This window comes from Fonsecaea multimorphosa (assembly GCF_000836435.1).
Source record: "Fonsecaea multimorphosa CBS 102226 unplaced genomic scaffold supercont1.16, whole genome shotgun sequence".
NCBI classification, from domain to species: Eukaryota; Fungi; Ascomycota; class Eurotiomycetes; order Chaetothyriales; family Herpotrichiellaceae; genus Fonsecaea; species Fonsecaea multimorphosa.
In genome coordinates this window covers 307,449-332,150 of record NW_015971650.1, presented here as the reverse complement: position 1 = coordinate 332,150, position 24,702 = coordinate 307,449, and the positions used below count along the sequence as shown (strand labels likewise).

The 24,702-nt window shown below is 52.9% G+C and overlaps 9 protein-coding genes across 9 annotated transcripts; 6 read left to right on the top strand and 3 right to left on the bottom strand.

Moving 5' to 3' along the window:
• Positions 1-211: 211 nt before the first annotated feature.
• Z520_07772 (uncharacterized protein) lies at positions 212-832 on the top strand (the record flags this gene model as incomplete). The annotated part of the gene is made up of 1 exon (XM_016778269.1): positions 212-832. The coding sequence occupies one exon, from the start codon at positions 212-214 to the stop codon at positions 830-832; it is 621 nt and encodes a 206-aa protein (XP_016630629.1).
• Positions 833-3,030: 2,198 nt separating this feature from the next.
• On the top strand, positions 3,031-4,898 carry Z520_07771 (uncharacterized protein; the record flags this gene model as incomplete). Its single annotated transcript, XM_016778268.1, has 4 exons — positions 3,031-3,223; positions 3,306-4,561; positions 4,639-4,737; positions 4,806-4,898. The coding sequence occupies 4 exons, from the start codon at positions 3,031-3,033 to the stop codon at positions 4,896-4,898; spliced, it is 1,641 nt and encodes a 546-aa protein (XP_016630628.1).
• A 1,351-nt stretch (positions 4,899-6,249) lies between these two features.
• On the top strand, positions 6,250-7,158 carry Z520_07770 (uncharacterized protein; the record flags this gene model as incomplete). The annotated part of the gene is made up of 1 exon (XM_016778267.1): positions 6,250-7,158. The coding sequence occupies one exon, from the start codon at positions 6,250-6,252 to the stop codon at positions 7,156-7,158; it is 909 nt and encodes a 302-aa protein (XP_016630627.1).
• A 516-nt stretch (positions 7,159-7,674) lies between these two features.
• Z520_07769 (uncharacterized protein) lies at positions 7,675-9,505 on the bottom strand (the record flags this gene model as incomplete). The annotated part of the gene is made up of 2 exons (XM_016778266.1): positions 7,675-9,279; positions 9,335-9,505. 2 exons carry the CDS (start codon positions 9,503-9,505, stop codon positions 7,675-7,677), a joined length of 1,776 nt encoding a protein of 591 aa, XP_016630626.1.
• Positions 9,506-10,502: 997 nt separating this feature from the next.
• Positions 10,503-11,549, top strand: Z520_07768 (uncharacterized protein; the record flags this gene model as incomplete). Its single annotated transcript, XM_016778265.1, has 3 exons — positions 10,503-10,946; positions 11,006-11,222; positions 11,284-11,549. 3 exons carry the CDS (start codon positions 10,503-10,505, stop codon positions 11,547-11,549), a joined length of 927 nt encoding a protein of 308 aa, XP_016630625.1.
• Positions 11,550-12,189: 640 nt separating this feature from the next.
• Z520_07767 (uncharacterized protein) lies at positions 12,190-14,096 on the bottom strand (the record flags this gene model as incomplete). Its single annotated transcript, XM_016778264.1, has 2 exons — positions 12,190-13,603; positions 13,660-14,096. 2 exons carry the CDS (start codon positions 14,094-14,096, stop codon positions 12,190-12,192), a joined length of 1,851 nt encoding a protein of 616 aa, XP_016630624.1.
• A 1,440-nt stretch (positions 14,097-15,536) lies between these two features.
• On the top strand, positions 15,537-17,966 carry Z520_07766 (uncharacterized protein; the record flags this gene model as incomplete). Its single annotated transcript, XM_016778263.1, has 2 exons — positions 15,537-16,007; positions 16,116-17,966. 2 exons carry the CDS (start codon positions 15,537-15,539, stop codon positions 17,964-17,966), a joined length of 2,322 nt encoding a protein of 773 aa, XP_016630623.1.
• A 765-nt stretch (positions 17,967-18,731) lies between these two features.
• On the bottom strand, positions 18,732-21,137 carry Z520_07765 (uncharacterized protein; the record flags this gene model as incomplete). The annotated part of the gene is made up of 2 exons (XM_016778262.1): positions 18,732-20,382; positions 20,509-21,137. The coding sequence occupies 2 exons, from the start codon at positions 21,135-21,137 to the stop codon at positions 18,732-18,734; spliced, it is 2,280 nt and encodes a 759-aa protein (XP_016630622.1).
• Positions 21,138-22,058: 921 nt separating this feature from the next.
• On the top strand, positions 22,059-23,957 carry Z520_07764 (uncharacterized protein; the record flags this gene model as incomplete). Its single annotated transcript, XM_016778261.1, has 2 exons — positions 22,059-22,618; positions 22,817-23,957. 2 exons carry the CDS (start codon positions 22,059-22,061, stop codon positions 23,955-23,957), a joined length of 1,701 nt encoding a protein of 566 aa, XP_016630621.1.
• Between the last annotated feature and the right edge of the window lie 745 nt (positions 23,958-24,702).

The following is a 24,702-nucleotide window of genomic DNA, read 5'->3' as shown; positions in this document are numbered from 1 at the left end:
GTCGCTCTTGACCAAACCTGGCGACATTTCTTCCATGTTAGCATCAAGCGACGATGCACGGGCCTACCAGAGCCTCATTTTGAACGACTCCAATCGTATTCCCCTAGTGAGAGGTGAGTATTGGCAGCCCTCCGTAGGCCCTGTTGGATGCTCGGACATCAGGTGAGCTGACGGGTTGGATCAGGGTTGCCTGTCCTCTTGAGCACTGAAAATGGGCAAGAATTCGCAGTCCAAGAAACAGACGAAACGATTGCCTCCCACAAAGTCTCGCCTTCCTGGCCACTCTGAGTCCTTCACAGCCAACGCATCCATCAACGTCCAAAATTCTTTTTTCCGTTTGGACAAGTTCGTCTTCTGGGAGAAAAAAACCGAATTGAACAAGGGGGATGTCGATAATATCGCCAGGATGGGAATCAAAAATCGTCCCGAGACCAGGAATGATATCATCCGACTACAGAATCAGTTGAGTGATGAGGAGCAGCGCTGGATCAACCGACGTCTGAACGAAAGAGTAAGGAAGCTTGAGGAACAAGTTCGATCAGGAGCGTCAGAGATGCAAATCATTGCAGCACATGCGCATGAAGCCAATCAGTACATGAAAGGAGCTGTCACGGGCGCGGCATTCGTCGTTTTTGTTGGACTGGTAATTTGGACTGTTTCCTCGTTATCATCCAGGAACAATTCCGCGAGAACCGCAGGCGACACCAACAATGACGACGGGGATGATTTTGACGATCATGACTTTGATGATGGTTGGAGGGCTGCGGCAGCAGGCTCGTCCCTCGAAAAGTTGGAATTTGCTATGGCAAAGCTCCAGGAGATGAAAATCTAACACTGCGACGGGACTCGAAAGGACGATGGCGAAGAGGGGAAAAGAAACCGAGTAGAAGTAATATTGTTGATCCACTATAGGGGCAATTTGGCTGCTTCATCTAGGTACCTACTCGCGAGGTACCTACGTGCCTAGGTAGTACTGTATCACCGACGTGATGATCTACGGTCCGGCCCGGCCTCGGCCGCATTTCCCCTCTTCCTCAATATCTGCCTCACAGCTCTTTCAGTGTCGCCCGATTTCTTCCACCGAGATCCACGTCTCTTCGTTAGCCTCATGACAGGTCTGGCGGGAGTGCTTGAATCTTGGAGACGTTGGGCAGATATTTCGCTGGGTGGTTGGATACTATGACGCGGTCGAGGGCTCGCCAAGTCGAGCTCAGGATTCTACAGCTACAGCTCAGGATGGCTTACCTAGGTAGGTAGTCATGACTCAGGCCAAATGCTGGAATCCTCAAGTGTGAAAAATGCAAATGGACTCTGGAGAGGTCAAGATTCGCCGCTGAGTATCGTGATATTATTGATCCTTACGTGAAACCGAATGAATACAAAGCGAATCGACAAACTGCTTCTCGGAGGTTACAGAAAGAGGGATCGTCGGCCATTGTCTATGAAGTGGCCTTACTACGCAAGAATAGGTGTCAAGACATTATCATGTCCGGTTGCAGTGCTGGTTGGTCGTGAAGCGGCGAAGGCGAAGAAACTGTCCCACCTCTTCACCCAGATTTCCCGTAGGTCCGTGGTCCAAAGTAAGATAACAAGGCCGACTGAAGAGTTAATGCCACAACTGACCAATCCGACGCAACAATATCTTCATTGGCCATTCGGATCCATTACGCGACGAACTGGTTGGATATGTAGACGACGAATACGAAGATTTTGATGAAGCATGCGATTATGTCGAGGACAAAGACGGCTTATACACATGTGATGAAGTGGAGCAGACTAGCGTGATGGAACAATATGTTCGATCATGGAGCAGAATTGGTGTATGAAGCAGTGATCAAGAAAACTATTCACAAGGCTGAAGGACCAAAGACGCCGCGCTAGAGCGGTATGTAAGCGGAATTTCGCTTGTCCGGTATGTCACCTTTCGCAATTCCAGAATCCAACCGAAGATTGCGGAGGAGGGACGACGAGGAAAAGCCACCGCAGCAAAAGCACAATAGAACTGTTGTCAACAAGGGAAGCTGGTCTCCTCCCACTTGGTGATGCTTCAGTATACTTTGGGTTATCTTCCGGCGGCAACCTCGGTCGAGGGCAATAACCACACCCCTCTCCCCACAGATCTGCCCCTGATTGTCGTGCCCCAGACCAAAGATAGGCTTGGAGCTTGCACTGCTACCGAAGATGTACCGTTAGGCGTCGGTTAGAATTTTAGATGCAGAGAGACTGGGGCGTTCCTGTTCAAAAGAAGAAACGATTGGTTATGAATTTAGCCTAGAAATGTGTGCGAGAGGAGGGAGGATTCGGGAGCTTTCCATTTCAGGAGAGAATGGGTTAGCTGTTTGATCTCGCTATGTACCTGTACATGCCTAGGTAGCAAGGAAGGAATCAGCTAGTTCCGGCTAATCACCAGGTGTCCCCGCCCTCCTTTTCCCCAGAGTGGACAAGGAACCCCTTAGTTTCTGGGCAACACCTGTACCAGTCTGGGGATGAGAGGTTCGTACAGCCAAAAGCCGGGGCCCCATGGTTTCCCAACGAGGACTTACCAAACTCGCTTATTCTAATCAGCCGAGTTTCCCATCCCAACCCACATGTAGATAGATAGACCTTTGGCGAACAAAAGGATCGAAATAAAGTTCGAGGTAATGTCGTATTTCTTGTTCGTTCTTCCCTCTAGTTCTCCTTGCGGAAAGAGCCCGGTGGATTAGACGATAGACAATCTGGGCGACTCTGCGCTCACCTCTCTGTTTGAGGGGTGGTAGGCAGGCAGATTCTCTCAAAGCGATGCGACGGTAAGGATTTACCCGGCAGAGTGGTATCGCTTGAGGATGGTTCGCATGTGGTAGGTTCTGGATCGATCCAGGAATATGCCAGGCCACATGTAATCTCGCCTGTATCAAGTCTCGAGTGTATTTAGAGGCCGGATCCATCCACTTCTGTGTACGTTGTTGCGATTTCTCAAAGGACTCCATCACTCGTCCCATCTTCCACAGTACATGGTGATTAGCCTGCCCTCTTCACCACCTCGGTAAGATGACCACCGACCAGAAGGCTGGGGACACCATCCACGCCGAGACCTCAGACGATACACTCGGATACCTCAAGGATGTCGGCCTCAAGGATGCTGTCCTCGCCAGCGGCGCCCTCGAGGGCACAGCCCAAGAGCACAGCATGGGCGTCTTCCAGGCTTTGAAGACGTACAAGCGTGCCGCATTCTGGTCGATCCGTACGTTGGGCCCTTAAAAGACATCGGGCGAGCTAGTTAGCCAGTTCTTCTCAGAGCAAACCACAACTAATACAAGCTCCAGTCATCTCCACCACCGTCGTCATGGAAGGGTACGACGTCACACTCTTAGGGTCGTTCTATGGCTACCCCAGCTTCCGCCGCAAGTACGGTCAATTCCTGAACGAGGAGAGTGGTTACCAGATTTCGGCGACTTGGCAGCAGCGATTCAATTGCCTGGGCGCCTTCGCCAACATCATCGGCGCCTTGCTCAACGGCTGGGCCACTGCCAGATGGGGCCACCGCAAGGTGCTCATGCTCAACCTGTTCGCACTAGCCGGGCTCATCTTCATCGTCTTCTTCGCCCCCACGATCGAGGTCATGCTGGTCGGGCAATTCCTCTGCAACATCCCCTGGGGCGTCTTTGCCACGACCGGTCCCTCGTACGCCGCCGAGGTCACGCCATTATCCATCCGTGGCTATCTCACGGCCTACGTGAACCTGTGCTGGTGTATTGGTCAGTTCATCTCCGCCGGCGTCCTCAAGGGCCTCGTGAACAACACCACCGAGTGGAGTTATCGCATCCCCTTCGCCGTGCAGTGGACATGGCCGATTCCGCTCTTCCTGGCAGCTTGGTTTGCACCCGAGTCGCCGTGGTATTTTGTGCGAACAGACCGAATCGAGGCCGCCAGGAAGTCGCTGGAGAGGCTGACCCAACCGGAACATCACGGTGAAATCGACGCCACCATCGCCATGATGGTCCACACCAACAAGCTCGAGCTCCAGGAGAGAGCCGGTGTGTCCCTCTGGGATGCATTCCGGGGCACGAACCGCCGCCGCACCGAGATCGCCTGCATGGGCTTCCTCTCCCAGATCACCAACGGCGGCGCCCTCTGCTATAGCGGGTCCTTCTTCTTCCAACAGACGGGCATCAGCGCCAATGCCGCCTACGCTATCTCGTTGGCCGGCACGGGCATCGCTTTTCTAGGCACTATCATCTCTTGGCTGTACATCTACCGCTGGGGCCGCCGCACCATCTGGCTGGTGGGGTTCGCTTTTCTGGTCGTGATTCTGTGGACCATTGGTTTCCTGGCCCTGCCTTCGCAGACCAAGAAGCTCGCGTGGGCACAGTCGATTCTGTGTCTGGTCTGGCTGGGCGCGTACTCCATGTCCGTGGGACCCATCATTTACACGCTCGTCGCCGAGATCGGCTCGACGCGACTCCGTACGCAGACTGTCGTGTTGGCTCGCAGCACCTACTATGTCGGGAACATCATCTGCGGCGGACTGCTCCAGCCCGAGTTGATTTCTCCGGGCGCGTGGAACGCCAAGGGCAAGACTGTATGTTCCCTTACCTTTGTCTCTTGCAACTGCGTGTCCTATCCGTTATGATCCTTGCTAATCGCTGGTGACTCTAGGCTTTCTTCTGGGCCGGCCTCGCGACCTTGACCTTGCTGTGGGGCTACTTCCGCCTCTTTGAGACCAAGGACAGGACTTTTGGCGAGCTGGATTTTATGGTAAGCGAGCAAATTACCCCATTTTCGGTCGTTGATTCACATTTTCTGACTGATATCGGCGAATGCAGTTCCAGAACGGCGTTTCAGCCAGGAAATCGGCCAAGCATCAGATCAGAGAGGAGGAGCTTTATGCCGCAGACAGCGAGGAGAAGAAGTCGTGAATCTAGACTTGCGGGAAGGTGTCGGATAGAGAAGATTGTGACGGTCTTGATCCCATACAGGGTGATCCGACCGCGATAGGCCACGGCCTAATATGCAAACCAGATCAAAGCATCTCCACTTACCTGTCCACCGAGTACGTAGCGTGGACCACGCTTCTTAGCTGTGCCTTGCATTCTGGTCTCAGTACTCCTCGCAGTTTCACCTGGACGTGCAGACGAAGAAATGGCAACCCCCCAAAGACGTCTCTTCTGTCTCCTGTGGCCTCCAACGCGTCTTCCTCCACAGGCGGGATTTTCAGAAGCGTCACGGAAGGCACGGCTGGGTCTGGCTTACCACTTATGTAACACAGAAGGTAGCTAGCACTCGTAACGCTCCCGGGAAACTTAGCTACCAACAATTCACTCATCTTTCGCTTTCCAATATGAGCCAGTGCAGGATTGTCTCAGCATCTCAGACCCTCGGCACCCTTCGCCAGAAAGGTCTAAGGCCAAATACGTGAAAACACCCCGATAATTTATATCGCGTTCGCGTAGGCGTACTCGGTACCTAGGTAGACACACCGAGACTACTCTAGTATATAAAGAAAGCGTTTCTCCAGACCTCTTGAGATCACAGTTATGAAGAAAGGTACAGTGAGTTACAAAACCCACATCCTCTCTGAAACTCTCTTGTATTCTCTTTACCGAAGCGGAGAGCAGCAAGCGGGTCGTCTAATATCCTCATAAATAGCAAAGTCCTTGGAAATTGGTAGCCAATAAAAATGCCGATTTCAGCACGAAATTACAGGCCCCCATTTCTCCTCGTAACTTGGCACGATTTGTTTCTTGACATATGTTACCGGCACCGCTGGTGGTTCTCAAGGGCAGGACCCGTCGAGGTGTGGGCTTTTGTTGATTTATTTCTGCTGACAGTGCTGAGAGCTGAGGTCAAGGAGAGAAGCCAAGGAGACCATGAGGCGGAAAAGAGATCCGCGGCCTCATCCGACTGTCTCTCGCATTTCATCATCGGGGCGTCATAGCCTTGGTGTGGGAAAGCAGCCCAGCCATTTGCATTGCTTCACAGCGTGAAAAGGTGAGCGGCAAGTGAGGAGTGAAGAGCGATACTGTCATCTGTATAAACATATAAACATATCACACACTGTGCTGACCATCTCTCCCTCTCGAATCTCGAACCTCAATGCCGCCCAAGCTTCATCACATCTCTCTACGAACTCGTCTTAAGCCCACCTCAGCCCGCATTACTGCTCATAGACCTCGCCTTGCTACATCTCATCTGTCTCAACCACACCCCGCGGCCATCACGACGCCGGCTCAGCCCCGTCTCCAGAATCTGCAACGCCACTTCTCCGCCATGTCGTCGAATCAGGATCAACTCAACTCGCGCAACCAGGACTTCAAACTCGACAGGCTGTTCGATGTCTCGGGCAAAGTCGCTCTCGTGACCGGCGGTGGCAGCGGGATCGGGTTGATGATCACGCAGGCACTGGCGACCAACGGCGCCAAGGTGTACATCTGCGGCCGCACCGAGGAGAAGCTGGAGCGCGTGGCCGAGCTTTACGGCAAGGACATCCCGGGGCAAATCATCGCCATGACGGCCGACGTGTCGCAAAAGGACGAGATCAAGAAACTCGTATCCGAAATCTCGTCCAAGGAGTCGTGCTTGAGCATCCTGGTCAACAACGCCGGGATCGCGCTCAACACGCAGCAAACCGAGGCGTCGTCGGCGGAAGAAATGTCCAAGAACCTATTCGACGACGAGAACGAGACCTTCGACATGTGGACCGACACCTACCGGACCAACGTCCCGCAATTGTTCTTCATGACCACCGCCTTCCTCCCCCTTCTGCAGGCGGCACACAAGCAGCACGACAACTTCTCGGGAACCGTCATCAACATCTCTTCCATCTCGGGCATCGTCAAGACGAGTCAGCACCATTTTGCATATAACGCAAGTAAAGCCGCCGCTATACATTTGACGTCCATGCTGGCCAACGAGGTCGCGCAAAATGGGTTGAGGATCAGAATCAACAGTATCGCCCCCGGCGTGTTTCCCAGCGAAATGACCGCCAAAGAGAGCGGCGATGACCAAAAATCCCACATCCCCCGTGAAAAGTACGAGTCCAAGGTCCCCGCCACACGGCCGGGAGAGGACCGCGACATGGCCAACGCAATCCTCTTCGCAGCTACGAACCAGTACCTCAATGGCCAGACCGTCGCTGTTGATGGCGGATACATCCTGAGTGCCGGGAGCGGGCCGTGAAAGCGGAAATCATGTTCCCAGAACCAAGCTTACTTACCTCGATGCGGACAGCTGGACCGAAAATTCAAGTGTGCCCCATTAGTGCCGGTGCCGGAAAGACAGGGTGAACCATCCTACCAGAAGTTGTTAGTCGATTGCTTGTGGCAGAGCATCATCCTCCCTCGTTGAAGGGGGGAGTGGAGCATAACGGCATCAAAGGTTGGTTCTTGCTCAGCTTGGGCTTCTACATGTATCATCACAATTAGAAAGAATACCAAAAGTTGCACAGAAGTGTGCTCAACAAGAAAACATTTGCAGAATAAACAACAAGTGGTATCCCAGTTTTCTTGTATCTCTTCATGAAATGCTTGAATGGAGACTCTCGATCCTCCCCTGCATATCGTCTAATCCTATTTCTACACCTGTTCTCATACAATTCGAGGCCTAAAATACTTCGTATCATCTTAGTAGTCACGCATTGGCTTGAGGGCACGGAAGCTGAGAAAAGAGGGTTGAGATCCGCCATCGATAGTGCTCCTAGACTTCTTCGACAACATGCTTCTTCTCATCCACCGGCTCCTGCTCGGTCCTTCCATCGCCCTCCTGAGTCTCCGGCTGTGCCCCATCGGCCGACCCGGGCTTACTATCGCCCTGCTGGCTCGCCGCAGCCTCTCTCGCCGCCTTGGCCGCGGCTTGTTGCGCCGCTGCGACCTTTTTCAGACTCTTCCACTCCATGGCCAGAGCGCCGAGGATGGTCGCTGCAGATACAGCCACGCCGACGTAAAAGGCATTCCTGATTGCGTCATTGTATGCCACGAGCACCGAGGGCAGGAGTTGGGGTGGCACAATGCCGCGAAGGTCTGTGGCTCCAACGTGCGTGACCACGTCCGCGTTGACGCCGGGGATTTTCCGCAAGTCCGTGGCGAGGCTGTTGTCGAAGATGTTGTTGGCGACACTCACAAAGATGGAGCCACCCAGCGTCTGCGCAAAGAACATCATCGATGCACCCGTCGGCACGTCCTTGCGGGCCAGTGCAACTTGTGCGGCGACACTAGGCTGTTGCATTCCCAGACCCAAGCCCATGCCGTAGATGGCCTGGTAGCCGATCCACTTTGGGTGGGCTGTAGTGGTCGAAAAGGTAGAGATGAGACCTGCGCCAACGGACGTCAGGATGCATGAAAGGTACATCCACTGCGTGAAATATCCGATCTTGCGGGTTGCGAAGCCCGCGAGCATGGAGGCGCACGTGATGCCCAATACGGCTGCAAGATTCATGATTCCCGAGTGAACAGCCGAGGCGCCTTTGATGGCTTGGAACCAGATCGGGAGGAAGTAGACCATGGTCATCATCCCTGATCCGCTGAAGAAGGCATATACCACCCCTGCGGAGACAGAGCGTGTCTTGATGATTCGTGGCGGGATGGTGGCGTTCTCCTGGAAGGCATGTTGGAGATAGACGAAGATGCCGAACAGAATTCCCGAAAGGATCAGCAGGACAATGATGCGTGCGTTCGACCAGTTGTACGTGGTACCACCCCACTGTAGAGCCAGGAGGAGGCAGACAATAGAAGGAATAAAGACCGCCGTTCCGATTGGGTCGAGTTTTCGGAGTTGTTCCTTCAAGGGGACTTTGGCTCTGTCCGTGGCGGCGGCTGGGAGTTGGAGTACGAAGAACAGCACCACCATCATAGCTCCACCAATGGGCAGATTGATGTAGAAGCACCACCTCCAAGAGATCTTGTCGGTAAACACGCCGCCCAATAAGGGCCCCGCGACCGAAGCGATCGCAAACACGGCGCCAAAGATGCCGGTCCAGGCAGGTCGCTTCTGCAGGGGGACGAGATAGACGATCATTGTGATGGCCCCAGAGAAGATGCCTGCGCTGCCCACCCCGGCAATCGCACGGCCGATGATAAGGGCGGTGGAGTTCGGGGCAGCGCCGCAGACCAAAGAGCCCAGCTCGAATATCCCTACACAGGCAATGTATACCGTTTTGGGGTTGTAGAAGGTGTAAATCCGGCCGATGAAGAGTTGGAATGCGGACATTGTGAGGAGGTAGGCTGATGCATACCAACCTACATCAGCCAGGGAGTTGAAATGGTTGGTGATGACGGGAATGGCTGTTGCGATGATCAGACGGTCCTGGCCAGCTCGTCAGTCCTTGAAAAGGGGGAATTGGGTATTTTGATAGTGTTACCAGTGCAACCAGGAAAGCTGTACACATCATTGCAGCGACAATGACAATAACCTTTGACACGGGAGGATATTCATCCTGGTCGACAGGTCCAGCACCTGGTGGATTTGTTGGTTTCGAAGCATCTCCGCTAGAGTGGCTCTGGGCATCCGTGGAGGGCTGCTTCTGCGCCATAGTTGTGAAGGTTGCCAGAGATATGGTTATAGACCAAAGAGATACTAAACTTGAACTTACAAACCAGACATCCTTGAAAAAATGGGAACGCAGTGAGGATATTAATGCTCGAGGCTCGATGGGTCTCGTGTTTCATTCATGATGAACCTACCATTCGTTCAGGGCGAATAGGCACCAGGCAAAAGGACCATATACTCTCTCGGACGCGAGAAAATTATTGAATGAAGTGACCATACTGAAAGCGGCCATGCAGTAGAGCCATCTCTTTCGATCTACGAGGGTAGAGCGGGGATTAGTATGGACTAGAGACCGGTAACATCTCGTGGGTGTTGACCATTCGGGCCCGAGGACGAAGCTGCGTCCGAGATCACGACAAAGGAGAGGTATTCTCATTCGTCGAGGAGGGAAGCACAGAGCATAGGTGCCTGGATGGAGATGAAGCTGCTCCAATGACAACGTTGCATTTCTCCAGATCGCAAAACTGTATGTAAGGGTTTATCATGAGGAAAAGATGCTGTTGTGGATATATAGGGACGGGAAGGTGGAAGATCGAGACAAGCGAGGAGTGGGCGAGGAGGTCGTGGACGCCAAGACGATAAATCAGGTGTCAGACAAAGCCTTTTCCCTCATTGGCTGGGAATTTCTCTTACTTCCCGTCGACTTTTCACTTGACTTTCACTTCATCTTTGCCTCCGCCACATTGAAATTTTTCCTTGTAGAACGTGATGCGATTTCCTCCTGTGAGGCAGCTTGAAGATGCCAGAAGAATGGCCTGGATCTGCCGGGAATGTTATCCGCCTAGGCACATGCTTCCGCCCTCCCACGTGTGAGGATTCGGTGACATCAGTATCCTGAATGACGTTGATCTCTAGAAATCCTTCTATGGGATCAACAATGAAATATCACAACTATAACGCCTCATCTCACCTTTTCTTCGTTCTCTTGTTCGATGCTTTTTCCCTTTCCCTTTCACGTACAGCTGAATCCTCGTTAAATCATGGACAAAATTAAAAACACAGTCAAAGAAGCCACCGGCACCAAAGGCCAATTCGAGCAGGGTTTCCTGCCGCCAGTCTCTCAACAAGACCCTCCTGGCAAAGAGAGTGACTTGCCTGTCGAGGCCATCCATGACAAGCTCCCAGCTGCAGACGGCGGATGGCTGCCGTACAAGGCGGCCGGAAAGCTGGAGGGCAAGAAGGCTCTCATCACGGGAGGAGACAGTGGAATTGGACGGGCCATAGCGATTTTATATGCAATGGAGGGCGCCGACAGCTTCATTGTCTACTTGCCAGAAGAAGAAGAGGATGCTCAGGAGACTAAGCGCCGGGTTGAGAAACTCGGGCGGACGTGCCATCTCCTTGCCACCGACCTCAGGCGACCAGAGAACTGTCAGAAGGTTGTAGACTCCGCGCTGCAGATCATGGGCAGAGTCAACATCTTGGTAAGTGATATGTACGGCGGTCCTTATCCCCTCTATAGTCTGCTGACACGGCGACATAGGTCAACAACGCCGCCTTCCAGATGATGCAGATGGACATCACAGACATCCCCATCGAGCAATGGCACAAGACCTTCGAGACCAACATCCATCCGTATTTCTACCTGTCCAAGTTTCTCATCCCGCATATGAAGCCCGGCGACACTATTGTCAACAACGCATCCATCAACGCTTATATCGGACGCCCTGATCTGCTCGATTACACATCTACCAAAGGAGGTCAGTCCCTTTCCCCTATCCTTCTTTATCGGGTAAGATCATTTCTGACAATGTCCTACAGCAATCGTCGCGTTCACGCGCGGTCTGGCAAACCAGCAAATGAGCAAAGGCATCCGAGTCAACGCCGTCTGTCCCGGCCCAGTATGGACGCCTCTGATCCCGTATTCCATGAACGAAGACGCGCAGAAGCAGTTCACCTCGCCCCTGGGTCGGCCCGCGCAACCGAGTGAAATCGCCACGTGTTTTGTGTTCCTAGCAAGCGCGGACAGCAGCATGATCAGCGGGCAGAGCTTACACCCGAACGGCGGGGTGATAGTGAATGGTTGAAGTGTCGGTGGATAGCCAAGATGGCGTTGAGGATACCCACCTAGGTGATGATGGAACGTTTGCCAATCTAGGGACTTATGACGGGGAATGGACGGCGAGCAAGCCTCCTCGACGGCGTCCCCGGGATAGGGAAGGAGAATGCTCAGAACCTTTCGACATTTACCATCGGTTCAAGTCAATAGCATTAAAGCGGTTTACGCTGTGCTATTCAGCCAGCTAGCAACGGAGTGGAATCTCCAGAAAACAAACTTCTTGCGCAAAACTCTCCCGGATGTCCGCCCATTTCCAACCGACAAATAGCCAGAAAAATAGTGTGTCTGTAATACTGGTCTACCTAGGTAGATAAATATTTGGTATCCTAAAACGCCCGACCCAAACACCCGGGTATCTACTCATAAAAGCACGATTGTCAATCTTCAGGATCAGATGGCAAGAAGAAAATAACCGCCTTCATCCCCCCCTAAAGGTAAGCGCCCACCCTAAGAACATCGTAGAAGATAAAAGTCGAACCTGAAAATCTCTGTGCTTTCTCCTGTCCGAATGCTAAAGCTACCCAATGCCAGTTGACCGTCGTTGCTCGACTTGAATTGGGCATTAGCCCTGGCTTCGGCTTCCGCCTGAGGAAAATTGTGCGTGAAAACTAGGTGCACGCCGGCACGACTGCCGAGCTATACCGCCGCTCGAGCTGATCGAGGAGCGATGATTCCTTGGCACTCTCCCCCACGGCGGCGGCGGCGGCCGCGGCAGCAGCAGTGGTATCATCAGCACAAGCATACGAGGTCGTGATCTCCGGGATCGAAGACTCGTAGACGGACGACGGCGCAGAGGGCAACGACGATGGCGCCGAAAATATCTGCGGACACGGCGAGTCCATCTCCGACGACGACAGCGCCAAGGACATTGACGACCACGACGACGATTTCGAGTGTTGCCGCGATGATGGTCTCGGTGATAATCCTGCTCCTGCTGCCGGCGGTGGTGGTGGAGTCGTCCGGCCCGGAACAGCAGGCAGAGAGGGAAGCTCCAGGTGGCTTTGGCGCTGAGACAGGCTGCGCAGCACGTATTGGTAGGATTTGCGGGCCGAAGACTTGCGCGGCAGAGGCGGTGGAGAAGTAGTAGTAGAGGTCGTTGACAAGGCCCAGGTGATGGCTGTTGCTGCTTCTGCTGCTTCTTCCGGTGACGACGCGAGGATGATGGCCAGGTCTTGGATGGAGATTCCTGCAGACTTGGCTGGCAGTGCCATACTCATGGGTGGTGATGAAGACGTGGTGGTCTCTGACAGGGCGGCATCGGTATTTGTATTCGAAGGGGCGGGCGACTGCTCGAGGAGTGTACTGGAATCTGCGGACTCGGTGTCCTCACCGTTCGTCGCGCTCGGAGATGCCGGCTGAGACTCCGATGGGCTCTCATGGGACTCGCTGTTGTCGTGATCGGAAGAGGGAGCTTCGTCTGTCGACTTTTCTCGTCGCCAGAACCAAGCCTTCTTGAACATGACGTGCGCGGTCTGGCGCATGAGGCTCTCGCAGAGTCTTTCCAGCGAACTCGTCGTCTTGCTCAGCATGTCGTTCAAGTCTGCGAGCGCGCCGGCGGCACAATGCGAAATCCCCTTTCTGACATCCAGTTTCTCCAAAGCCCGCAAGAACTCGGCCATGAGGCCCATGGTCTCGTCGATCGAGGCCCGCAGACGCGCGACCGAGGCGGCTTGCTTCTTGACTTCCTTGATCAGCTGGTCCAGGTACTTCCTGTCGGTCTTGGTGGTGCAGTCGCTGCGCTGTTCGGCAAGCCGGGCCAGCAGGCGGTCCAGCTTTTCCGACATGGCTTGCAGCTGCGACTTGATGGCTTCAGTCTCGCTCTGGCTGTCGCTGATCTTTTCGGCGAGGCCGGTCATGCTCCCGTGAAGCAGGCTCTTCAGCGATTTGAAATCCTGCTTGTTGGAGCGGATCGTGTACAACACTTCCTGGACGTCCTTCCGGTAGGTCGACACGCATTCGCCGTAACTTTCAATCTTCTCGAACATGTTGTCCAGTCTCGGCAGGACGAGGCCGAACCTCTCGCTGAAGGTGCCGTTGTCAGCACATCGCGGGACTCAAGTACTTGAGAAATAACATACCATATCTCGAGCAGAATGAGTCTATCGATATCGTCCAAAGCACCCCTGGCTGTTAGCTTGATCTCTTTGATTTTCTCTGAGAGCTCATCCCAGGTCCAAGCCAGGTCTTCTTTCACACCACCGTCGCTAGGGTTCTCAGACAGGAGCCCATGCCGGCTCTTGAGGTACTCTTCGAACTTTTGCCAGGCCTGTGCCAGAGTTCTCAGATCAGCCTCCCACTCTCCTTTGCGCGGATGGTTGTCGCTATCGTCAATGGCTTTGATGTAAGCTCCGATCAGGCGAAGCCTTGGGAGCAAGTAGTGTTGCAGATACTGCAAGTCGTCCCTGTGCTTCCGTTTGCCTCCTTTGTGGGATTCTAAATTCTTCAGCAGGGTATGAAGTGCCTTTGCAGCATCGCTGGTGTCGCCTGCACACCACCCAGGATTAGTGACAGACATGATGGAAACTGTGATGAAGTTGTCAATCAACAGCTACCGAAATTCTCTAGAGTAGCCAACGGAGGAGTCCAAATGCATTGAAAAGAGGGAATATGAGAGTATCTTCGAGACATATACCCGCCTTGTCGCCCGGATTACGGTGGGCCTGTCCAATAGCAACAGATCGACCACCACCAAAATCTGGGGATGGCTTTGCTGACGGGGCCAGCTACTCAGCCGCCCACACAGACAAGGCTGGGAACGATGATGTTGGGTGTTGGAAGTTGGTTCGGCCTTTTGCTTCCGATTGTTGTGCCTCTTGGTGCCAATCGTCCTGAGATTGGGGACCGTAGAACCACAACAATAAACCGATCAAAAGCCGTTAGGCGAGCAAGAAAAGATTTGCTCCGAGAATGTGGTTTCACAGATTGGGCGGGCCACACTTAAAGATAAATAGTCCAGCCCTACCACGCGGAATTGGGAGGCACTGAAACACCACCCCCATCAAAATAAGCACCTCTTTGTGGAAGGATCAACAAACATGAGACCCTAAGAACCCAACTTTCGGGCCCTTGCTAGCCAAACCTTGGTGGGCCGGGCACAGCCTAGTTGCACACTGGGCAGTCGAGTTGCGTTTGGGGAGGCCTGACTCCAGGGACTTCATCACCCTTGCAAGGGCTAATAATAATATCCAAGGTGTGACCAGAATCAACAGCAACTCTTTCATCGAGGGACTTGCATCACAATTGTTTTGACGGTGAAACTCGGCCCGAAATAAAAATCCCCACGCAAACACGCGAGGGCGGAAATACGCAGTGTCTTCCTGTGAGTGGTGCAATTTGCTGAGTCATCGACTATTGGACCTTCATGCTCGCCTAGTGGGCGAGGTGGGTAACTAGTCGTAGATGATTGCAGATCGACCTCAGCTTCTCAGTGTATAAGATTGGACTGAAGTCGGAGATACTCGTCCTTGACGGCGAAGGAGAAGAAGAATAAGAAAGAGAACCACAATAGAAAGCAGGAAGAATGTGTGTTATGTATAGACTGAATGTGGACTAGCCGCATCCTGCACGTGATGGCTTGGCATCGGCGCAGAGGCTCGGGCTCCTCGTATCTTGTTCGTATCCTGAATTGCGCGACTCTCCACCACCATCGCTGCCGCAGTTCAACTTCCTTGTTGCCTGATTTTTCATCTGCAGCTACAGCTTCATTCCAGCCAATGGCCATCAACCATCAGTCCGGCAATTGATGTTGAATCACTTCATCCTCCAGGCTGAAGGCAATTTATATCTCTTCTGTGTATCCAGATTATTATTCCTTTCTTCCACGTTAAAGATCGACATGATAGTTCTCACGGTGCTGGCGCCCAATTGCGACAAGCGATAGCAATCCGCCGTAGTTAGGCCACGAATCAGGCACTCTTCTACCCCGGAACGTGACCAGAAGGATCTGGCAGAAGACATGAGCAGCGCTGGACCGCCTCCCGCAAAGGCATTCTCCTGCATTCGGTGCTTTGAGCGCAAAGTCAAATGCGACAAGCAGAGCCCATGCACCAATTGCGTCAAGTCAAAGGTCGAGTGTATCTTTCGCATTCCGCCAGCTCCCCGCCGCAGGAAGAAACGCACTCAAGAGGACCTGCTGCTTGCCCGACTCAAGAAATGCGAAGAACTCCTCAAGAGCAAGGGCGTTGACATCGACTCCGAGATCGGTTCCACGGGGCCAGCTGCGTCAACAACACTTGGGAGTCCATCAAGCTCGCATCCTATCACCTCCCCCCACCAACTGAGCCCTGACGCCGAAACCGTGCTCGCAAGGCAGCGCGAAATCTTCCTTACCTACCCGCCCGAGCTCCGAAAATCTGGTCAATTGATTGTGGATCAAGGGAAATCCCGCTTCATTGAAAACCCTCTTTGGGCAAGTCTCTCTGACGAGGTAAGATTCTCAAACTTCACGAAATTATCCACCGGCAGATGCAACGGTGTGTTATAGGAATATATTCTGCATGTTGGCCATCTGGAATGACTGATGTTACGATTCTAGTTTCGACAACCCAATGAAGTTATCGCCGAGTACTCCGATGATGAGGATGAAGTCGGCTCTCTCATTGAGGAGAGCACTGACTTTATTCTCGGCTATACCCCCTCGAGTAACCCAGTTCAACATTTACATCCCTCGCCAGCCAACATCCTCATTCTATGGCAAATGTTTTTGGACAACATCAATCCAATGACCAAATTGATCCACCAACCAACCCTTCATAAGACGTTGGTCCAAGCCTCGTCACAGCTCGATAACCTACCGCGAGGTCTCGAGGCCTTGATGTTTGCAATATACAGTTCAGCTCTCTATTCGATCGACGATGACGAGTGTGAAATGAAGCTCGGCGAGCCCCGAAAGATTTTGCTCGCAAGATACCGACATGCGACCCGAAAAGCTCTTGCTAGGGCGAGGTTCATGGCAACCTCGGAGCTGGTGGTTCTCCAGGCCTTCTTCCTCTACCTTTTGACCATGCGCGAAGACTACGATGCGCGAACCACTTGGACCTTGGCCGGAGTGGCTAGCCGTATTGGGCAGGGCATGGGACTTCATCGAGATGGAACGAATCTGGGGGTCTCTCCATTTGAGACGGAAATGCGCCGACGTCTGTGGTGGCAAATCACCACCTTGGATTTTCGGTCGGCGGAACTCAGTGGCTCTGGCCGATCCGGCGAGTTCTCCTTGTCTGATACCCTGGTACCAAGCAATGTCAACGACGAAGACATTTACCCGGAGATGAAGGAGCCGCCGATCTCTCACACACGACCCACGGAGATGATCTCGTGCCTCTTGCGCTGCGAGCTGGGTAATTATTGGAAGGAGAAGTTCAGGCAGAGATCGAATGTCGCCCTTGAGGTTCTTCGAATTGACTCGCCCTCTTCGACTTACCTCGAGGAGAGGGATTCTTTCATCAATGAGCTGGAACAGCGCCTGGAGGAGAAGTTTCTGAGATACTGCGATCCTTCCAACCCCATACAATTCATGGCCATCATAATCGGGAGAGGGGCGATCAACAGCATGAGGCTCATGGCCCACCATCCCCGCAAATGGCCAAACGGGAAAGAAATCCCGGCCGCAGAAAAAGAGTATCTGTGGAACGTCTCGATGAGTCTCTTCGAAGGCGTCAATTTGGCGCATTCATCCAAGCAACTGCGGAGGTTCATGTGGCACACCCGAGTGTTCTTTGTGTGGCAGGCCTTCATCTACATTCTCAGTGAACTCAAAGAACGCACACTTGGCGACGACGTTGACAAGGCGTGGCAAGAGATTGACGAGATCTACCGGCATCATCCTCAATTTGTGACGGATTACAAGAAGCCTCTCCATGTCGCAGTCGGGAGTCTGTGTCTCAAAGCCTACAGCGCAAGGGAAAAAGCGCTGCGCGAGACCACCAACGGCGTTTTCCCAAAGGTAATACCAGAGTACATCAAGCAGCTTCGTGAGCAGCGCGAAAGTGGACCCCTCAAGCGCGCAACGACGACCGCCGCCAGCTCGTCGACCAAGGCAGCCACGAATGCCGACAGCGCAACTGCTGTTGGCACAGAAAGGAGCGACCAATACTCGACGACTGAGACGGTGTGGGAAAACGCCCCGCTGTCGGATCAGCCAACCAGCAACTACACTGCTCCTCAATTCTCTGCAAGTGGGTTTTCCACCGGCGGCGCAGGCATCCCGCATCAGCTTCCGCTCCCGGCCTTCCAACCCATCCCGACCCCGCTTGCGGGAGATGGTGTTATGCTGGCGCCGCCACCGAATTTCTCTCAGGACCTGGACGTTGGGGATATGCCCATGGACTGGGCACAGTGGGATATGATCATGCAGGACTTTGATGGCCAGATGACATACCGTGGCTAGGTTACGCTGAGAGGGTTTTTTCTGTTTGTATGATCATCTACCAAGGAAAGGGGGGAATAACGCACGGGCTCGAGGCCTGTCTGTACGACCAGGCACGACGACGACGACGATTATAAACTTCGCTCAACAACTTTGCGCCGGGGAAGGAATGGGTATACGTGCATGTATATATGCTTAGATGAATGGAATCAGCTCAGCTCCAGCCATCGCACGTTTCTTTTTCCGGTTCTTTCCCTCCCTTTTATCTTCAGTGCAACGACTGTATGCGTTGAAATGTGGTCTGGAAATCTACAGTCGAGGAATTCGAGTCGCGAGGGCGAAGTTTCTGCAGGGTTTGTGCATTGTGGTGGCGCAGCCCAGCACAGCCCCTCCAGGTCGAGATGCCTGGAGATTGTTGTATACAAAACCTCTGCTCAAGCGGCACCGTGCATCTAAATTCACCCTCCTTGTCGGCAGAATCCAATCGAATTTATTTCTCTCTATCTGTCTGTGGATACTCCAATACTCGGTATACAATGAATCAAGGTGCCGGGGGGAAAGAACTGAGTAGCGTCAACAGCCTCTACGGACCAGGCACAGTCTTGGGTTGGTTATTTGACGCTCGCCACATGCCTGCAGATGCTAGACTTGGACAGGAGGCCGCATAAATCGGGGCGAAATGCCATCGAAGCTATTCAGTGTTGGACAGGCCTTCCGCTAGGAATTCTGGTGCATCGTCATCTTTTTCACATTTGGAGTTCCGCGCAGTGGTTCCCCTGCTTCCACTCAGCAGATGCACCAGCTTTGATCCGCAGACTGACTTTCGCAGATAGCCATCCTTCCCGCGGTGGCTGCATCGGGGTCCTCAAGGATGGTGGACAGCTCGGTAGGCATCGTGTCCTGTACGATTCGCGAGACAAACGCTCGGGCTTCGAAGCGTACCCGGATGGTCGGCCCGTCTCTGCGCGCCTGTGAGACCAGCGCGCAGACAAGTGTGCTGCCCGCGTCAGCATCGGCATCGGTCAGGTTCCGTGGCATGACTACCGCCGGAGATGGCAAAGCTGACAAGGTCTCCTCCCAATCTGGCTCATCGTCGCACTCGGGGTAGACATGTCTTGCGGATTCGAACTTGTACCACACCCGCTCCGCCCGGTCGATCATGTAGAAGACGCTGTCTAAGCGCTCACCGCCGTACTTTATGGTAAAGCCGGGAAACTCGACGCTCAAGCCTGCAGTGGTCCGCGGCACGGAAGATCCAGCCGTCAGGGCGTATGTGTCTGTGGATGTGTTCCGGTTCAAGAAGCTGGCAGGCGCCCACCTATAACCCTCATCCTGCAACTTCGTGCCCGCCATGAACATGATGTGCCGCGGCACCTGTGGAATGTGGGAGAGTAAATACGGTATCCTCCTCTCTGGAGGCAAGTCATAGACCCTATCTGTGTGAAACCCCAGAAATGTCGCAATGCAGATCGCCTCGTCGCCTGTTCTGCTGGTAGACCGATATCGGAGAGCATTGGAGATGTGGATCAACTTTGTGACCTCAAAGTCTGAGCCTTCGATCGCAATATTGAGTATCTCGATGTCAGAATAGAGCTGTCGTGAGTCTGAGCCGATGTTGTCGGATATGGACACTTTGCCTTCGTGTCTTTCGCGTTCCTTCGCGAGGTCGACCACACCGTCAAGGAATTGGAGATGGAGGTTCCGCGCAAGGACGCCCTCTTTCAGAGTCCACAGCCGGCGCATCCAATCCGAGCAACCCAGCCGCATGCTAATTTCTTCCGTGGTAGTCGGAATCGGACACCGCTGGAGATCCTGGTCGAGAACGAGGACAATCTCTGCCTCACGATAGGTTTCGGTCAGTCTGGCAATGGCAGCTTTTCGTGACTCGTCGTTGGCCAGCGGAACGCAAAGGGTGTCGAGCCAAAAGAACCTCTGCGTCTCGGCTGGCTGATGTTCCATCCCTTGGAGTTTTTGGAAATATCCCCACAGTCGTATCATTTGACATTTGCGGATGGCATTCGTCCGGACATTTCCGAGACCGTGCGACCAGACGTGAGATATTGCAACATATGGCGTGGAACTTGACGACTTGATAATGGAGAGTGGTTCGTCTCTGTTTATTCCATACCATGAGAAGCCGACAACTGGTATGCCGCCGCCTTCTAGGATCGAGACGACTTGGTCTTGATCTGCTCCAATGAGTTCGCATTCGCATCCAGCTTCCGTGTGCTGAGTTTGATAACCTTCAGGGTCAACGTAATTTCCTACACATGTAGAGCCAGTGCACTTTGAATGGTCAGCTATCTTTGTGATGCCCAGTGACGTGATGTAGTGTATTGATTCAGGTGAGAACAGGTCTTGAAGCATGGTGATATCCCGGGTGCACCAGCCCTGTTCCACCAATCGAGCTGTTGACAAGCTACTGAAACCCCAATATCTGGGAAGTGGGTTAGAGTCTTTCTTGCGATAGGCAAAGATCCTGAGAACGCCGACTTCAGATTTAAATGAGACAGCCAATCCATACACTTTCTCGCACAGACAGTGAAACGTCAGAATAACTTACGGCTCGGCCCAAGTACTTATGTCTTCTTCATCTTCCCTCGCCTCCGGGAACTCCTCGGTATCCAAGATGTTATTGGCATAGTGAGCTCCTAGGCCTTTCAAGCATATCTTGGATGCAGCACGAAAGAGTGTAGACCCCAAGACGAGAATGGACAGAGTAATATCATCTGATATTCCCGTCAACGGTGGCTGGGAAGTTCTGGTCAAAAGGCTATTCGTATAGAGCGAGGCTTTTTCCAGCACTTGTCTAACTTGCTTGCCTTGTTTTTTGCGCTCATCAGGGGCAAGGGACTCTGCCCTCTTCTGCCAGGTTGAGATATGTGCAAGCAGTGGAAGGGAGGTCACGACTCTTTCTCCAGATGGAAGTTGGGCAATATATTCGCTTTGATCAAATTCCAGGCCAATAATGGTCAACACGTCGGCGAGGACCCCGAAGTAGAGCCAAGTCTGAATGAACGACCCCAGTTCGTCCACAGAGTGAGTTCCAAGCTCCCCATCAAGGAGTTTCAAAACATCCCAACCATTTCGACGAGGATATTTCTCAATCCCCGATCCGTGATATGTCCCCTTGCAGACGTATGGTACCTTGGGAGTGTAGAGGGGTCTATCGGGAGATGGGAGATGATCCATGGTGATGGAGCAAGGTGTGTCTGTGGTGTGGGCTCCTTAGTCGAGGCATCAACAGTTGAGGAATCCAAGTTTCAGGCAAGCACAGGAACAAGTCCACGTCAGTATGGTTGTGAGAGGGTTTACATTTCCTGAAAGCTGCTATATATGGGTCTATGAGGCTGCGGTGGTGCTTCATGGCAAGAACTGAGGTCATAGAAAGGGTGATGCATATTGGCAAGGCTGAACGAGGCTGACAAGCGCCGGATGCAGGCTGCATGACTGCCACCCCACATGGAAGGTCTGCCGATGTCTTTCGTCACGTGTCGCTTGTCACGCCAAGACCAACCCTTCGCGGTGCTTGTCGTCTTCAGCTTCGGCTCCTCACACCTCGTGTTGCTTCAGCTACACTGTCCGCCTGACCATCCAAAGACATCAGCCTGTTCGACATACGACTCCTCGGTCTTGCATGCTCTACTCGGCTGGCTACAGTTTGACAGATTTTCTTCACCGGTTGTGAAGTTTCTTGATGGGGAGTTCCTTGAGTGAATCGTCGTTGTTCAGCTGAAGACCCGAGCGTATGCATACGGATCACGACCTGCTGCGGACACCCAAATGCTTCTTGCGATCTAACTTCAGATGAAGCTGCCTGAGCACTCTCGTTATCCCTTCTGCCTGCCATGTGTTGCTTGAACAAGGCAAAAGCCAGCTGCGGCTGAAGACGAGGGTGGTGCACTTATCTATTAGACCACCAGTGTAACAGGAAACATTACCAAGGAGTAGGTCTTTTTTCGAGTATAAAGGTCTCTCCAGCGCTGCTGAAATCAAACCTCCTGTGGCTCAACCTAGATTCAGAAACAACGGAACTCCGACTTCGCTTCTTGAAAACACATAGTCCATCTGACCACTCACCGTCCTGATTGCAGATTCAAATCACAGACCAACATGGCCGCAGCATCCCGTCCAACACCAACAAACCCAAAACCAGCCGATTTTGGCCCCAACGTACACATCTTCGATCCGTCCATGCCCATGGCTGACATAACCTCGACCATAGCACCCATCTTCCAGAGTCAAGACACGAACCAATTTGGTCCGGGGCGTCAAGCATATTTCTTCAAACCAGGATCGTACAATCTGAGTGTAGACGTTGGTTACTACATGACTGTGCACGGGTTGGGTCACTCACCTAATGATGTGAAAATCACTGGTGGTGTGCAATCGTTGGCAACAAGTACCCAAGGCTTGGCTCTGAACAGTTTCTGGCGCGGCGTCGAGAATCTATCCATCGTGCCTACTACCAATGGCGACATCAGCGGCTGGGCGGTCTCGCAGGCCACCTTCTTACGCCGGGTGCACATTATTGGCGGACAGCTTTTTCTCTTCGACTGGCGCTATCCAACGAACTATTCCAGTGGCGGCTTCATTGCAGACTCACTTATTGACAAACAAATCATCTCCGGTTCCCAGCAGCAATTCTTAACTCGCAACACGACTCTCACAAAGTAAGTCTACCCCATAAGCCCTGCTGATGTCTGAGAGCATCAAAAGCAATCATATCCCCTCTGCTTCCCCTGCTGTTGAACAGACACATGGTGCAAAGATAAGACACATCTTCTCCACAGACCCTGCAGAGAGATCGAAGATATTCCTGGACGCCAAGTCTCATGGACACTCACTGACGTGACATTGTCCATCTTTAGCTGGAATGGGGGTGTCTGGAACATGGTCTTTGTAGGCGACGACCAACCTCCTTCCGGATCATGGCCCGATCAGCCTTTCACCGTGGTAGAGAAGACCCCTGTCATCCGTGAGAAGCCCTATCTCATCTTCGAGAATGACTACGCGGTGCAAGTTCCCAACGTCAAGAGGGGCAGCCAGGGTACAAGCTGGTCCAATGTCCCTGACTCTGCCACAACACTACCAATCAGTCAATTCTACATCGCCAAAGCAGCGACAGACACCGCCGATTCCATCAACGACGCCCTGCATCAAGGCTACCACTTGATTTTTACGCCAGGTGTCTATCACCTCTCCAGAAGCTTGGAGGTCCAATACCCCAACACCGTGATCTTGGGTCTCGGAATGGCTACATTGGTCCCTGACAGCGGCACGCCGGCCATGGTCGTCGACGACGTCGGCGGCGTATCAATCAGTGGGATCATCTTCGATGCAGGTCCGATTCGGACCTCCCAACTTCTGGTAATAGGAGGCGCAAGCAGTGCAAGTGACCACAACGCAAATCCCACGGCTCTGTTCGATATTTGCTGCCGCGTGGGAGGCGCAGCAGCAGGTTCGACACTGAACTGCGTCACCATTCACTCCAATAACGTGATCCTCGACAACATCTGGCTCTGGCGCGCCGACCACGGCAATCCTGGCGCCGTTGGCTGGACGGTCAATGCGGCTGAGAATGGGCTGACAGTGGAAGGCCACGACGTCATCGCCTACGGCTTGTTCGTTGAGCACTTTCAAAAGCTCCAGACAGTTTGGAACGGCAACGGTGGACAGGTCTACATGTACCAGTCCGAGATCCCGTACGATCCCCCTGACCAGTCCTCGTGGCAACAGCCTACTGGAAGCAAGGGCTATGCATCGTACAAAGTAGGTGATCGGGTTAGCTCCCATACAGCCAAGGGCCTTGGGATCTACTGCAATTTCAACAACCAGGTCGAGCTCGACAACGCTATCGAGGCACCAACAGGCCCGGGCATTCAGTTGAATCATTTGACTACGCAGTGGCTTGATGGGAAGCCGTTCAGCGCCATCAACCACATCATCAATGGGACTGGTGATCGCGTGTACGACAATGGACGGAATTTGAATGCAAAGTCAACTACTTGAGTTGGGAGGTTGGATTGGCCTACTAATAGTGACTTTAGTGGTCAGGGATCTCTTCATGCCGTTGTCTTGGCCCGATTACCGCTCCTACAAAGCTTATTCTTTTCACTACCCGTCGATGCGGAGTGCGGTGTCAACGGTAGAAGCATCACATAGGTTCACGATACAAAGCATGATTTCTTTTCCCTTTCCAATTCCACTTTCCCTCCTACCCGGTGTCTTCCAAAGATTATGTAGAGACACCAACACACGCATTGGTCTACCAGTTAGAAAAAAAGTCCCCTGTCCCGGGTTTGCAAAAGGCTCATGGGCGGTGTGCCATCTGCCATTTAAGGGCACAGGCGCATTCCATGTGTGGCGTCACTGGAGGTGATATTTCTGTATCCGAGGTGTCCACTTTCGTCAACTCGTCTAATTAAGCTCAAGTTTAGCAGGGACGATCTAAGCCCACTAATTAATTAGTATCCTCACCCTTCCGGATTTGGCCCTGTAATAATATCACGCACAACGGACGTGGATAAAGTCATACATGACAAAAGTCCTAAGATAACAAGCACAGAGGTCAGACTGATGTAGGTAGGTACTTGGAAGTAATTGCACTGTACATTTTGCGGAAGACAAAGAGACACTAGACCCAAACAGGATGCCTGGATGCCTCGCGCGCGATCTGGAGCTTGACAGTGCCACGGCGCATTGGCCAGGACAGGGAGGGAGTAGGAACTGTTGAAACAAAGTAGATGGCACAGAA